The following is a 14997-nucleotide window of genomic DNA, read 5'->3' as shown; positions in this document are numbered from 1 at the left end:
AGATCGTAAAGTTTGAGCTATAATTAATAAATAAATCTTGAATAAAAAATAGGAGAAAGGAAGGAGGGATTTTCTTGTTAGAATAGTAAATGCTTTGTAAATGATACCAAGAAGTACAAGCAAACGCTACAGGTATTCTTGGCATTGTACACATCTTTGATATCTTATGTATTGCCAAATTTTATTGCGATATGTACACAACTTTTCCTTATGTGTGATCAGGTTCGTTATGATAATATCATTACTACTCAGAATAATTTGCAATGACGTGTCTGCTGTGCAATCAATTATCCCGCGTGCAAAAGATTTTTTCCGCATACAAGACGATAATACATGTAAAAAGGGAACGATAGTAAAAAGATCGAATTTAGACGAGGAAGTTTCTAATAAAAAATTTGACAAAAATATAGATTTAGAGGATACATTCAATCCTGAACAAAAAGAAACTAAACTCTTAGCACAGAAATTAGCGAAGGAAGCTCTCGAATCGCCGCAATTACAACGTAATATAAAGAAATTGGTAAATTTAAGCGGGACTGTACAGAATCATTCTAATATGAAAGATTTACTGGTAGATAGAATGAAAAGTGTACGTAAACCAATAGTAAGTACGAGAAAACTGAATGAATTATTAAATCGTAATGAAAAGAGGAAAAAAAAGAGAAATAAACATGGATTAAAACGTTACGAAGAACATCCTTGGTTACGCAAGCAAAATCATATTAAGGTGAATAAAAGAAAGATCTTATTATTTTTCTACTTAAATATTAATTTAATTAGTAATATTTATTCTATAGAAGAAACGACGAAAAATAAATCTACCTGTTAATATTGATAAGACAAACCAAAATACTGTGAATAAAATGATTAAAAATAACATTGATGAACAAAACTTTGTAAGTGAAAAAGACAGTCGCTCAAGACAAAGGCATCGAAAAATCAGCGGAATGCCAAATAAGAAAATTATTAAACGCTTAATACAAAAAAAAAATTTTAAAAAAGATTCCAGAAATCATGGATTCGTATCTTCGGAGTATTATAATAACGACAATGTCGAACCAATTAAAATGCAATCAAAAGATGAAACAGAGATTGGAAACGACAGAATCGCTAGACAAATCTCCAACGGTTCTGTCTTTGCCAGCAAATCATTAATCAATCGTTCGCGATTCAAACAGCAAGTCACAGACAGAGATTCGTATAATAAAGATTTAACTTACGATTACGAATTATTAAAACCTTGGGAGATCGATCATTCTGTGATCGGTCAAGCGAATGAAGATAACGCTATCAATTACGCATCTACGTATTTGCCGATACTGATCGATCAGAAAACCGATTCAGGAAATCTGTACATTCCCGAGATAACACAGAAGGATTATCAGTTTCAAGTATTGAACATTAATCAACCTAAAGAAAGCATATACATCAATGAGATGGAATCTACTACTGAAAATTTTGTCAATTCTGATCTTGATTTCGCGGAAGTTCTCACTACCAGTGCGGATATCATTCTTGGTCCGCAAATCGAAGTTCAACATATTCCCAGCAATGTGCTACAATATCAGGATCTAAGAACTCCTCGTCTGTATTCAAATTTAAGTACTATACCAGAGATGAGCAAACCTGAAGAAGTGCTCTATTCCGGTACTTCAATGGATGTGCCGCACATCCTTCGCAAAATTCCGGGAACTTCGAATATCTACATCGCTGAGAAGCATATTGAACCTGCAACAGCACGTTTATCTAATAATTATCCTGTTATTTCCACGAGTCAAGTCATACACAAAATTATCAGTCACGCTCCGGTAATTTCTCAATCAACTATCAATCGACCAATAGAACATGTCTTGATTCCCGAGCGAGAAAATGATATCAAACAGAGTTGGTACAACAATTGTAACAAACAAGGATTAATTAAGGAGAAAGTGATTCAAAGTATTCATGGACAATTCCAAAGCGATGATAACACAAATAACAAATCAACGAACGAGCAAATGCGTGATAATCTTGCACCTGTGATTTCAATAAAGACAACGGAAGAAATACAACGTGCGAATGTTTCTGCGACGTTAAACGAAACCAAGGAAGTTGCCAATCAGATATTGGAGAAAATTGTTGACGAATTGGAAGAAATTAAATCAAATCGAGCCACTGAAAATGAACAGATAGAAGGTTACTGCATAATCTTAATTTACTTTAAATTCGACATTTGATTAATACTTGGCATTAAATATCAATAAGTTCTCTTTATTATAAATTAATTTCAACTAGCCAATATATCTATATCTTATTAACCAAATTAAAATTTATGCATTATTTTGGAAGTCCAAGGCCAACCAGGTACGTTCAAATAAATTTGTACAAGCGGCTTGCACAAGCATATCTAACAAGTTTACTTGAACAAGTGTGGCCAGCTTAAGAGAGCTTAATGTTAAAAATGTGTAAAATATTGCTAAATAATGCTTTTTCAACATAGGTTTGCCTTGCAAGATATCGGGTTCATGGATAACTATTCAGGGTGGAATGCGAATCGACATGAAAGTTACTAATCGCACCATAAACGTGACGCTCGTAAAATTATCACCTCCGCTCGCTCATCAAGGTTTATTGAATCCCGCCTGGAATTTAACCGGACATGCACCGTTTACAAAGGGTGGACCGTTTTCCTTACTTGCCATTGACAATCGCACGAAATCTCTGGCGGTGTTCATAGGTACGATAGGCGACAGAGTAAATTAATTTTTTCGCATTTGATAAATATTACACGCGAGGAATCAGTCAAAAATTTTTAAATAGATCTATAATAATATACACAGGTGCGTGTAGAGTATGCCAGGGTATCGACGCGATAGTGGGTGTTTGGTCAATTACCCGTAGCCCACAGGATTGCAGAGAGTTTCAGATAGCTACAAATATCTACAATGATATATTTCGCCGAAACAAACTTTCGTCAGAGATGAAAAAACAACATCAAAAGATCGTGCGATTACTTAAAAAAAAAAAAACAAAAATAATAGAACCGCTGAAATCTCAATGAATAATACAGTTCGACAAAACAGAATGTTGCAATCAAATAATACGCTGCATCAATGGACCAAAGCAGAAAAGGAAAAAACTTAGACATCTCGACGAAAATGTAAAGAAACGCTAGAAAGACAATAAAAAAGTTTAGCGCTAAACAAAGTCTGTAAACCAACAATAATTTATATAAATTATAAACTCAAGAAAGTACAAGCAAGTTGTTTAAAGATTAATAAATGTGTCAATATTTTTTATCAATTTGACATTACAACATAATTTAATGTATTAGAAAATATGTAGACAATTTTGAATAAACTTTGAATAAATATAATTAGAAATTGAATTCTTCTTCTTGAGTCAGAATACTGATCTTTTAACTTCAATTCGATCATCTTCTAATAATCTAAATGCATGTAATATTTGTCTCTCATATTGCTATTTGTACCAAATGCAATCGATCTAGCTTAATTCTGGTAAACATCGTCGAATAGCATTCATACCAGACACAGATATCTGTAATAAATTTAAATTTAATAATTATTAACAAAGAGATAATGTATAATATGTATTACCTTCAGTGTCCCAATTTCTCTATTTTGATTATCTTTAATCGGTAATAATATATATTTGCACTCATTACCAAGCGCATATTTTTTTATATTAAAAGTTGCATAACTAAAAAAAATGCGAATAGAAATTAGTTATTAAATATTAAATCTCAAATCACACACACAATCTTATAAAATCATAAAATTGAAGGTTATTGTAAAAGGAAACGCGAAGTAATAGATATAAATTTCTATATATTTGCAATAATACTATGAACATTCCAAATAAAATAGATTTAATAAATCATTATACTTGCCCCACTTCCTCACAATCTTTAACTTCCCTTTCCTCGGGTAATGGTTCACTAATAACAGTAAAATTGATATTTGGACTTACGTCTTCGGCTAACATGGCGCGCAAATTTTCTCTTTGTACGGGATGTGTCGCTTCATTTATCCAAAATTCTAAAATTAGATTAAATTATAAACTATTGTACTTATTTACGCTACATGCTTTCTGAATGATCATTTTTCTCATTTATAATTTATATTATATTTGAAGACGCGTCTTTTTATTAATTTATAATATTAATCTAAATATTAATCTAAATATTTGCTGTTACGCATAACATAAAGGTATATACTTTTCTTATAATTGTAGACCATTTCTTGAGCACTTGTTTTTGGTTTTTCCATGGAAATGGTCTCCATATCTTCGCCATGTTTCTCGAGAAAAGAATATTCTACGTAAAGCAAATGTATCTCATCGTCCTGCATCACGCAACTGTCGTCGAAAAATTGCATACTCACTATTTCTATGATTATCGCATCATTTTCATTGCGCTGAAAAGAGCGTATTCAAATCAGAATTACATTGAATTAATCTTTATACAATATCACGTACATTTGAAAATTGATACACTTTTAATGAAAGTATTTATTAAGTTTTAGGTATGCTTTTCCATCAGAAATGCTGGTGTACAATGCACTAATTTATTTACATCAAAAGTATGACAATTTATTGTAATAACAATATAATTTTCTATAAATTTATGCATGATACATCTTCGACGAAAATTCTGTTACCTTATTCCGCAAATTTTAATTTTTTGCATTAAACAATAAAATTGGAAATTTAAATAAAATATGATTGATTTTTTTTTTAAATTAAACTATGAAGCTCAATTTACTGTAGCTATTTAACTTACAGCGTTAAATAACTAAACAGTATAAAATATATAGTCGGTAGCTTTTTTTATTACAGAAAATTTATGTTTGTAATCCAGCACTCTTTGTGGAGCATCTAAATATAATTAATGGAACAGTCTCGTACGCAAATACAGATGCCATTTTGGTAATTCTGCGCTTCCACGTTTAACTCGTTAGCACCTGCAAGTGTTTTTGGACGACTAATTCAATACAGAGCTATTCAATCAACATACATGAATATAACATACAACATACATGTAATAAATTATTAAATGTACTGTCAAAAGTCAGTGGATTCCTCTGCTTATACCTCTCCCAGTTTTTGTTCGAGAGAATCTCGTCCATATCGCGGATCGTGCTGCTTGATCCTTCGGGCGACGAAATATTCTGAATACGAAATATCCGGAATCTCAATAATTTACAAATAACACGATTTTGCTATTTCTCATACAATCGCGAAAGTTTTCCATAACATGCTAAACATATCTTACATTCGTCAATAATGTTTTGAACTTTGCCATACTTGGTGAGTCCCTCAAAGCGTTATTTTCCTCATTCTCCTCATTTTTATCCGTTTTGTAATCTGAACTAATTAAAATTATTTTTCAAGTTGCAAGATTCAATTTTACGAGCAATTTAAATAACGTGAGAAAACACAATGAGACAACAAAGAAGAAATCTCACTTCATTGCACACGTTCCAGGTTCTTCTTCAGACATTTCATTGATAGGCAATTTTTCATTATTTAAATTGACATAAGAATTTTCCTCGTCCGAGTTTTCAGTTTCATATTGAAAATCTATAATTTTGATAAAATGACGTTATGTATTAAAGTATTCAATACATGAAATTAATATAATTTAATTCACCAATTGTCTTAATAATATTTGTATGATTGATTATAATACAATTGCCGCTAGTGGCATACAATCCCAATCGACTTAATCATATACAAAAAAAAGTATAATTATTTAATAAATGCAGTTCTCAATCAAATATTCCAATCAAATATATATACAAATCTTAAGCAATGTTACTTGAGTCTAATGGCGCTTGGCCATTCGTTGAATCTTCAAACATCAAATTATTTTTTTGTTGCTGATCTTTGAACGACACTATATCAATGATTTGTTTTGTAGCATTTTCAGGAAGTGGAATCTTAGAAATGTTGTTTATTGAAGGCGTATGGATATCTTTCAACGAGCTTATGCCACTTTGCTTTTTAAAAGCTTCGACCATATCGACATTGCAGCTCAACCGGACCCACAACGATAGTTGGCCAAAATTAACGCCGAAGATGGAACAAATTACACTGTTCACAGGAACGATATAATGCAACTTGTTTTGCGGATAATCTAAGATATCTTTAATGGAGACTTTCGCTCGGGCGAATATGTAGCTAGTACCGTCTCGGCGAATAATGTTCACTTGAAAGATGAGGTATTCCGACAACACGTTTTTGAAGAATGAGCGGAGATTCATTATATGGTATACGCTGGACGAATTAAAAATCAGATTAGGGCACTTCATTCTCGGTGTATAAGCGGTCTTTTCGCCCCAAACATCCCAGCTTATGTAAATGTAAAGATTACATATATCTTCTTCGGGAATATTTGTAACCTAATGATCTCAATGAACATAACAAGGTTATATTCTTCACTTCAAGAAACAATGGAAAATGTATGAGATATACTAACCGATGTAGAAAGTTGCAATCGCGAAATGTGAATCTCAATGAGACCTTGCCTGTCAGTAATTAATAAAGGATCCATTGGACATATTGGTAACATTATACTGTCGTTCAAACATTTGGTTGTGCAAGGTAATTTTCGCTTCTCCTCCAGGGACAGTGAATTTTTCGCTTTGCGCAAGTGACACATTAAATTACATTTGGGATAATGGGGCGATTTTAATCTTTTTATCTTTACCATCTTTTCTGCCTAAATAAAAATCATTGACATTACACTATAATTTAATGCTTCATGTAGAAATATAATTGCTTACGCAAAAATCTTGACTAATATCTCGATATGATAATTTTCTGTGAACCATAGGAGAGGAAGTAGCATCAAATATATCTTTCATTGGTGAACACGCTAAGGTAGTTGCAGGTTTTTTTTTGCATGCAAAATTGCAATTCTTGGAATAAAAGGCAGTCGATTTAAGACAATTCGTACAACGATCAGATTCTAAATTCGCATAATAGTTTTTAAAATTATTGGAGGTATAATCGTTATCGCACTTTTAGATGCGTTTGTTTCCGTAAAAAAGAGTTAAAAGAGTTTATGAAAATCTTAGTTTATATGATTATCATTACCGAAATCTTTCGTGGCTCCTGTATTAAAATCATGTTGCTTAATGTCACAAATAGGTTTTGTAGGAAGATTGTTGTTAACGTCAATTAACGGATCTTCGATCGCAGATACTTGATGATCCAGACGTTTTCCATCAACGTTAATAAACGATAAAAATTCTTGCATAACGTCGAATAAAATCAAAATCATTTGATCTAGTGTTATATTTGAATTTTCCAAATATGCGAATCTTTTCTGTAAATTCTCCTGCATAGCGCTTGATATATCACGCTGAGAAGATATTTCTCCACCACTGCAATAGATACTAGTGATATTAAAACTCTATTTTTTTAATTTTTAATAGTGTTAAAAGATATGAAAAACAAGGTACAAAACAAAATATATAAAATAAGGTTACACAAAAAAAAAACAAAATCGTAGTTGAATATTAAAATGTACATATACACAAAAATTGTTGTACACAATGATGCACTTATTTAAATAAATAGAATATATAAAATATATATATATATATATTTATATCTTACAATATCAAGAAATTATTAGATTTTTGAACACACAAGTTTTTCTATAACTTGTACACAAGTTATTGATTTCTGCGACACAAGGAATGCAATATATAAAATACAGAGAAAATCCTTGATTAAAAAATAGATATATGTCGGTCATGATACACACATACAAACACACACACATACACACACACACACACACACACAAAAGCATTGACACAATATTTAAACAATTTTCCTAGACATTTGTACAAGAATATGAATGTTATATTTATAAAATATATATTTACAGTTAGTACCGAACGGTAGAGTTTCTGTCAACAATTAGAATCACCGAACAGTAGCTTCTCGAGGGGTACGACTTGCCTGTGCTTCTGAGCTACGTCCAAAATGCCTGTGCATTCTTTCTTAGGAGTGATCCTTGATGCATCCAAAGGAATGTTAATTTGTGCTTGATCTAATAATTTTAATATTTTTTCTCGGGATAAAACACTCGTGCCATTCGCTTCCTGATTTATCTTCCATTCCTTCAATAGCGATTGAGACGATGTCTTATCTTCATTATTTGAAATTATTGTATCCTGTTTCCTTGTGTAAGCAATGCCGATTGTTTGTACTAATTTATCTGCCGATTGCCAATCTTTTCTAGTGTTACCAATTTTTTCCAGTTGCATAATTTTATCATACATTTCGCAACACTTTTTACATTGTTCCACATCCGATGGTACTGTTATTGTAAAGTCCTTTTTATCTTGCGTATGCAAAGACTGGAAATATTATAAAACTGATAATGAGAATTAATCAAGCACTAGGCAATTTTTTAATTAGATGTACAGTAGATATATATACTAACCGTTAATTGTGCTGTCAAAACATCTATATTTGCTTGGAATTCTTGAAGTTTCACGAGTAATTGCTCATTGGTAGCTTTTAACGCTGTAATATTAACCTGTTCATTGTTGAAAGCAATCTTCAAAATCTGTTGCTCCTGAGCGTCGTCATAAAGTCTTTTTTTTAATTCAATATTCTCTAATTCCATTTGCCCGTATTTTGACGTAAGCATAATAAGTTCGTTATTGTGTTGTTGCAATATTTTAATTTCGTTCATAAGATCTCGTATCTGTTCGTCTTTTTCGCGTAATGTGAATTGTGAATTTTTTGCCTTCAACATCTGGTCGTCGATCTCAGCTATGCGCGTTCTCTCCGAGGAAAGAACAGCCGCTATTTCCTGATTATTTCTAATAAAATAATAAATTTTCAAATTAGAAATATACTATATTTAACCATTTTTCTCATAATATCTAAATTATAAATACATATATTAAACAATTTGTTATATATACAAAAATAAGAGACTGATAATAAATATACTTCGTCATCAGTTCAAGAGTTGTCTTCAAGTCATTAATTTCGGTAGTCAGTGTAATATTTTTCTCCTGGGTTGTCATTAATTTATCGTTTAATTGCTTCATTTGTCGCCACACCCGTATATACTCTACATTTTCCGCTACTTTTTCTTTTCGATTATTGGTTAAATACTCCAGTTCTTTCTCCAATTCTATTATACGACATGTCATGTCTTTCTTTTGCGCCTCCAATTTCTACGAACAAAAGTTGGACGCTAAGTAAGAATTATGTATTATATATTAATACGAGCAAGTGTATATGCTCTCGTGAAGGTATGCTTCGTCCAAATATTAAATCGTGCAAAGATACTCATGCAATAACATTTTACATATTTCATGCTACTTTACATTATTCCGTAAATTCGTTTTACTCTATATACGCAAAATATGACATTGATTGTGCCATACGAAGTAGATGAGACAATATGAAGTTGAATATATAGTGCAAATATCGAGTTTATTCGGACTAGTTTCACCTCGATTTTAATGAAGTAATTTCGCATGTCGTTATCATCGTCCCCTGCCCCGATGATGCATTGACAGGACGGCGCTCTCATGCGATTATTCTCACTTCGATACGTCCTAAAGGGAGCCGATTCAGTATTTCAATGCGCCGCGACATAATGAGTCATGATATATACATATATCTAGTACATATACTTACACAATCCCAGAAGACGATGGTCTAACGAGATTACGGCTACGCGACGACGACCTGCCGCTCATCGTGTGACTCAACAATTGATTCCTCATCACAGCAATTTTCTCCTTCAGCTGAAATATTTACTAATATTTTGGAATATTCATTTTTTAAAATAATGATCATATACAGATTACATATAATCCTTAGCATGCGTTAATTTCGTTAAAAAGTATCATGTAACTTAATAATATTATGAACAATTTAATAATCCATGCTGTACGAAAATAATACAATAGAGTATTTACATTATTCTTTCGAGTAGAAGATCCAATTATTATGTCATGATACACGAGAAAGAAAGAATTGCTATTACTTGAAAGTAGTTTACCTTGATATTTTCAAGCTCGAGAGCAGCTGTTCTATTCCTATCATCGGCGATATCTAACGTTAATCCACATAATCTTGGATTACCAGCCAATCTAATCAGCTTCGTCCCGAGCCGCTTAATCTTGTCCTCCTGGCAGTTGGATAATTTCTTCAGATTGCTCGCTTCATCGAGTAAACGTAGATACTTATCCTCTAGCTGATAGCGATCGAGTTTGCAAACGAGATGACGTTCTCTAGGATCTTCCAACATTCAAAATTTATTCATTTACGCAAATAAATAGTATATATAATAGATTTGTGTAGGAAGAAATTTATGTTCGCGCGCACTTATAGGAAGGCTGCAAATTAGAAGAGCATCGAACAGCTGGCTAAATTATCCAACTGGAATTATATACGACAGATACAAATGGATACAAACCTATAGGATAAATAATCGTATCCATGCAGGAGCCTTCCTTTACAGGCAAGATGTCACGATTCGGATCGTCTGCCATTTTCAATCGGAATTCTGACGTCTTATAGTAGATCAATCGAAAAGTATCGTCTACAATTTTGAGACGACGTTGATTAGCATGCGGATGTCAGCGGATGCTGAAAATTCAACATCAGCGTGGAATTAGCGTTATTCGTTCGCGAGATGTTGCGAGCGCATCAAAAAGGATTTAATTTGAAAAGAGACAACGCGTAACATATAGGAACAATTCTTCTAGATCATCATTGCCTCTTATGATCCAAATTACATTTATAAAATATCTTTCACGCTGTGTGTCTTCGAAATAACGATTTTTTCTCCAATTATTTGCACAAGAGTAATTAAACATGTCTGTCGATTTTGTTCTATTACTGATTTGCGAACGAGAGAATTCGAGTGATCGATAATACTCTGTGATTCTACGCTAACTTCAGTCTATAATAAACGATCATTTATCATGGTATTAAGTGCTATTTACATTGCTGTTATGTGATATAATTTTTTTTCATGTAAAGATTTAGACAAAAATATATCGGGTGGCGTTTGCAAACTTATTAATTACATCAATGTATCATAATTTTTTATTTAATTTAACAATACAACTATTATGTATGTACATGTGTGTATTAATTGTATTACATTTATATTATTGAGTGGGAAATTATAATATTGCGATGTAACGTTACTGTTAATTCAATGTTCTGCAAAATGCGAGTCGCGTGGAGGTGAATGATTAGAAATGCTATATTATTACAATAATATGTATATACATACACATATAACGTTAATATTATTTTTATAAATAACATAACAACGTATATTATTTTATCATTATTCCGCTTTCCGTATCCATAAACGAGAAAACGTAATAAACGATTTTTATTTGAGAACTAAAATATATTGCTGGGTATATACGCGAGCGACAATAATTATTGCTCGTTATCACTTCTGCTGCCAGATTTGATATAAACGCTATACGTTATCTGCCAGAATCATGTTTCGCTCGTCTCCGTGTGCGAAGGACTTTTCCGAGGGTGTGATTCATCCTCATTCGATATGAATCACATCTGCACATAGAACTTTTAAAGTAGCGGAAAAGAAAAAAATAACAGAAGAGGAATTCAGTTTTTACGAGGAGAAAGATGGAAAAGATTTCGCAGCTTCTGGTGATTATATTTGAGACTTGATTACTTTCTTTTTCTTCTTTCTTCTTCTTTCTCCTTCTTTCTCGGGGAAGGAAGGCAGACGTGTCTTACGTGTGGCGAACTGGCGTCACCCGGTATATTAGCACCATCAGCACCGCTGCGAGCTAGTGCGAGCGGCGCCACGGGATGCGAACTATGAAGCGGAGTCACGATCTGGAGGAGAGACCAAGCACAACCTGAAGCTGTCCGTGACCACCGCACCGTACCCTCGCTTTTGACATCGGCGGCGGTGGTGTTGGCGGTGGTGGTGGTGGTGGTGGTGGTGGCAGTGATGGTGGTGGCGGTGGCGGTGGCGGCGGCGGCGGCGGAGTGTGCGTGCCAGTGGGAAAGGTAAGATGGCGGCGGACGGAGATGCGGTGATTCCGGACCAGGAAAAAGTGCGAATAGTCTCGGATTTTATATTGCACTCGCCGCCGGGCGAGTTTAACGAGGTGTTCAACGACGTGAGGGTCCTGCTGAACAATGACAACCTGTTGAAGGAGGGCGCGTCCGGAGCCTTCGCTCAGTATAACAAGGACCAGCTCACGCCTGTTAAGGTACATCATCATCGTCATCATCATTATAGACGGCCGCCGACGGTACCGCGTACGCTGACCCTGTATTTCTTCCGCGCGGCCTTCACCTAACTTGCGGTATATGCGGCTCGCACCCTTGGCGCCCTTTTGCGCGTTTACCCCCTTTTCCTTTTAAGTGTATGTATCGATTCTGAAAGCCCGCGAGGCGCGACCACGGTGACCTTAAACATTTTGTCTTTATCTATCTCGCGTTATCGGGACCTTTTGGGACTCATTGCGCGGATGACGTTCGCTCCAGGTGACGATCATCGTCACGTGACATCTCCGCGGCTCTCGCGCGACCGGCTCGAATACCCGACCCCCCCTCTCGAGCCAGGTTATGGAAATTTAGCTCTAGCTAGACAACAGGAACATCGTATCGTTATTTAATCTCCGAATGTACAAACGAAGACTATTTTCTTTCTCCTAGATTGCTACGTGATTTTGGAAACTGTCGTAAATTCAGCTGAGGTTAGGCACTGCATGTACAATGACAGTGGCAATGTCACAATGTCTTTTTTATTCGTTTTTCCTCTACTGCAAATAACTTATTTTGCAATATAAAAAATCAAATTTTGACATCTGTCTTTTTCTGTAAAATAATAGATCCGAGACCATGCAAAAATATACATATATAGTGATATATTAATAGCATAAGGAAAAATGAGCGTGTAAAGTAAAATACTAAAACTGTCTTTTCCATCACGTACAGATAGAAGGAAGTGACCACCCAGCGCTCATAACAGAACACAATGACTTGGGTTCTCAGAGGTTTTACGACGCGCGGAGTAAGCAAAGTTTTAAATATGATCACCTGAGAAAGGAGGCGCAAGATTATGAATCTTACGAACCAGATCCCTTAGCGGAGCCTTGGAGGTCAGCCCTTCAAGAAGAGATAACGAATTACACTCAAAGTCATTACAGACATGGCGCTTGCTCAGTTTTTGGAAAATCCCTTGCAGGTAATTGTTATTTCGATCAGTTACTTGACTTTAAACAAATCAGAGGACATTGTGAGTAACAATTGTTTTTTTTAACGCAGGAAACATAACGCTAACAGCATGCATAGAAGATCATCAATTTCAACCTAAAAATTTCTGGAACGGCCGCTGGCGTTCAGTGTGGACCGTCAGTTTCACCCCAAGTTCGGGTAACGCTGAACTGAGAGGTAGTCTCAAAGTACAAGTACATTATTATGAGGATGGAAATGTACAATTGGTCAGTAGCAAAGACGTGAAGGAGAGCCTGCCGATCTCTAATGAGAAGCAAACGGCAAAGGATTTGATACGGTTTGTCGAGGAATCTGAAAACGATTATCAAACGGCAATTTCCGAGAACTATCAAACAATGTCCGACACCACCTTTAAAGCACTGCGAAGGCAATTACCAGTAATGCGAACAAAAATTGACTGGAATAAAATTGTGTCGTACAGTATTGGCAAAGAGCTTAAAAGTCAATAGAAATAAATTTTTTTATATTAAAAGAAATAATTAAAAAAAGCGCATTTTGCTGCATGAGTGAAGTCTGGAGGTGTGATGTGCATGGGAGCAAATTACACTATTAAATAATGTCTGACTAGAGATATTCGACTCATGCATGCCACTCAAGGTTCCTCTTGACTCCATATTGTATGTTGTTACAAGAAGCAATAAAACCAGAAGGTCAACATTTTTGGCGTTGTCAATTGTATCAAAAAATTAATTAAAAGCATAATTTTTTAAAATCTACATGAGTTTTTCATAAAATAATGTAATGTTAAACGGCTTGATAAACATTATTTTTACAAATATGCTAATTCTTGTAAAATCGAAAATCAATATCCGATGATGGAACCTTTGTACAAATCACGCTGTTTTTTTTTTTCGTTTTGACTAACCATCTTTCTTAAAATAATGTCCATGATATTCGCATTGTGCAGCATAGTGCAAGATATAATCTTTGGACATAAAAGCGATAATAAGTATCAAAGATAAATGATCTATACACTATTTATAATGGGGTAATGGGGATCCTTGTTCTTATGTTAAGTGATTGAACTGAAGTTGAATTTGGTGTGTTGAATAGCTTGAGATTGTGAGACACCGATAGCGAAAATAAATTTAAACTATAATCATGTAGTTGTAATGAGCAGATAAAGGCAGATTTTCAATTGATAAAATTTATAAATTCCTGCAAACTTTATCAAGAATATAGTAACATCAGTGATATCTTATAATTATTTATATTTTTACTTTTAATAACACTCTTTTTGAAAAATATATCTCGTATATTATAATAAGAGAAATTAATACGCAATGTTATTCACTGAGGTTATTATTTTATTGATAATCTTGTCATTACATTTACATTAATCTGCTCTAGCACAATTTATCTATCACTTTATGGTTCACCCTGACTCAAAGCAAAATAATTTTAACTATTTTATTATAGACCGTCTATCTGATACTTGAATACTAAAAAGTAAAATATGCTGTTTATGTTTTATGATATGAATATAATTGTGAAACACGATTAGAACCTGTATGAAAAATGCTACATGATACAAAAAAAGTTTTCTTACGGATGTGACGTTGTGCGAATAAAGTAGCGAAATTGATAGTTTACGTCAGGTATAAGGAAGATCTTTAGACTGATTCTAATTTTTGTTAAAAAGAAGACAAATCTGTAACGTTTAAGTCTTAGATCATTCAAAGCGACTCGATGACGCATCTCGTGTGATGA

The 14997-nt window shown here is 33.9% G+C and overlaps 3 protein-coding genes across 5 annotated transcripts; 2 read left to right on the top strand and 1 right to left on the bottom strand.

The window, feature by feature from the left end:
- The first annotated feature begins 42 nt into the window (after nt 1-42).
- LOC108750500 (putative leucine-rich repeat-containing protein DDB_G0290503) lies at nt 43-3232 on the top strand. Of its 2 annotated transcripts, none has more exons than XM_018489973.1 (5): nt 43-132; nt 223-727; nt 798-2175; nt 2480-2716; nt 2820-3232. In XM_018489973.1, the coding sequence occupies exons 1-5, from the start codon at nt 101-103 to the stop codon at nt 3038-3040; spliced, it is 2373 nt and encodes a 790-aa protein (XP_018345475.1). In that variant the 5' UTR covers nt 43-100; the 3' UTR covers nt 3041-3232. The 2 variants fall into 2 exon arrangements, with proteins under 2 accessions (XP_018345475.1, XP_018345476.1); XM_018489974.1 differs by having other exon boundaries at nt 2800-2857.
- Nucleotides 3233-3451: 219 nt separating this feature from the next.
- Nucleotides 3452-10627, bottom strand: LOC108750662. Its single transcript, XM_018490300.1, has 18 exons — nt 10463-10627; nt 10046-10284; nt 9679-9788; nt 9491-9596; nt 8980-9209; nt 8462-8846; nt 7975-8375; nt 7099-7388; nt 6786-6970; nt 6479-6721; nt 5819-6401; nt 5466-5580; nt 5273-5369; nt 5037-5168; nt 4217-4415; nt 3890-4037; nt 3597-3699; nt 3452-3537 (listed from the first exon to the last, which is right to left on the bottom strand). Exons 1-18 carry the CDS (start codon nt 10536-10538, stop codon nt 3484-3486), a joined length of 3696 nt encoding a protein of 1231 aa, XP_018345802.1. The 5' UTR covers nt 10539-10627; the 3' UTR covers nt 3452-3483.
- A 1210-nt stretch (nt 10628-11837) lies between these two features.
- LOC108750661 (F-actin-capping protein subunit alpha) lies at nt 11838-14513 on the top strand. Of its 2 annotated transcripts, XM_018490299.1 has the most exons (4): nt 11838-11969; nt 12018-12257; nt 12988-13237; nt 13318-14513. In XM_018490299.1, the coding sequence occupies exons 2-4, from the start codon at nt 12057-12059 to the stop codon at nt 13734-13736; spliced, it is 870 nt and encodes a 289-aa protein (XP_018345801.1). In that variant the 5' UTR covers nt 11838-11969; nt 12018-12056; the 3' UTR covers nt 13737-14513. The 2 variants fall into 2 exon arrangements, with proteins under 2 accessions (XP_018345801.1, XP_018345800.1); XM_018490298.1 differs by lacking the exon at nt 11838-11969 and having other exon boundaries at nt 12003-12257.
- The last annotated feature ends 484 nt before the right edge of the window (nt 14514-14997 follow it).

The sequence above is a fragment of the Trachymyrmex septentrionalis genome, unplaced genomic scaffold (genome assembly GCF_001594115.1).
Source record: "Trachymyrmex septentrionalis isolate Tsep2-gDNA-1 unplaced genomic scaffold, Tsep1.0 scaffold37, whole genome shotgun sequence".
Classification (NCBI taxonomy): Eukaryota; Metazoa; Arthropoda; class Insecta; order Hymenoptera; family Formicidae; genus Trachymyrmex; species Trachymyrmex septentrionalis.
Note: the sequence above shows the minus strand (reverse complement) of the source record. Positions and strands in the feature narration are given on the sequence as shown.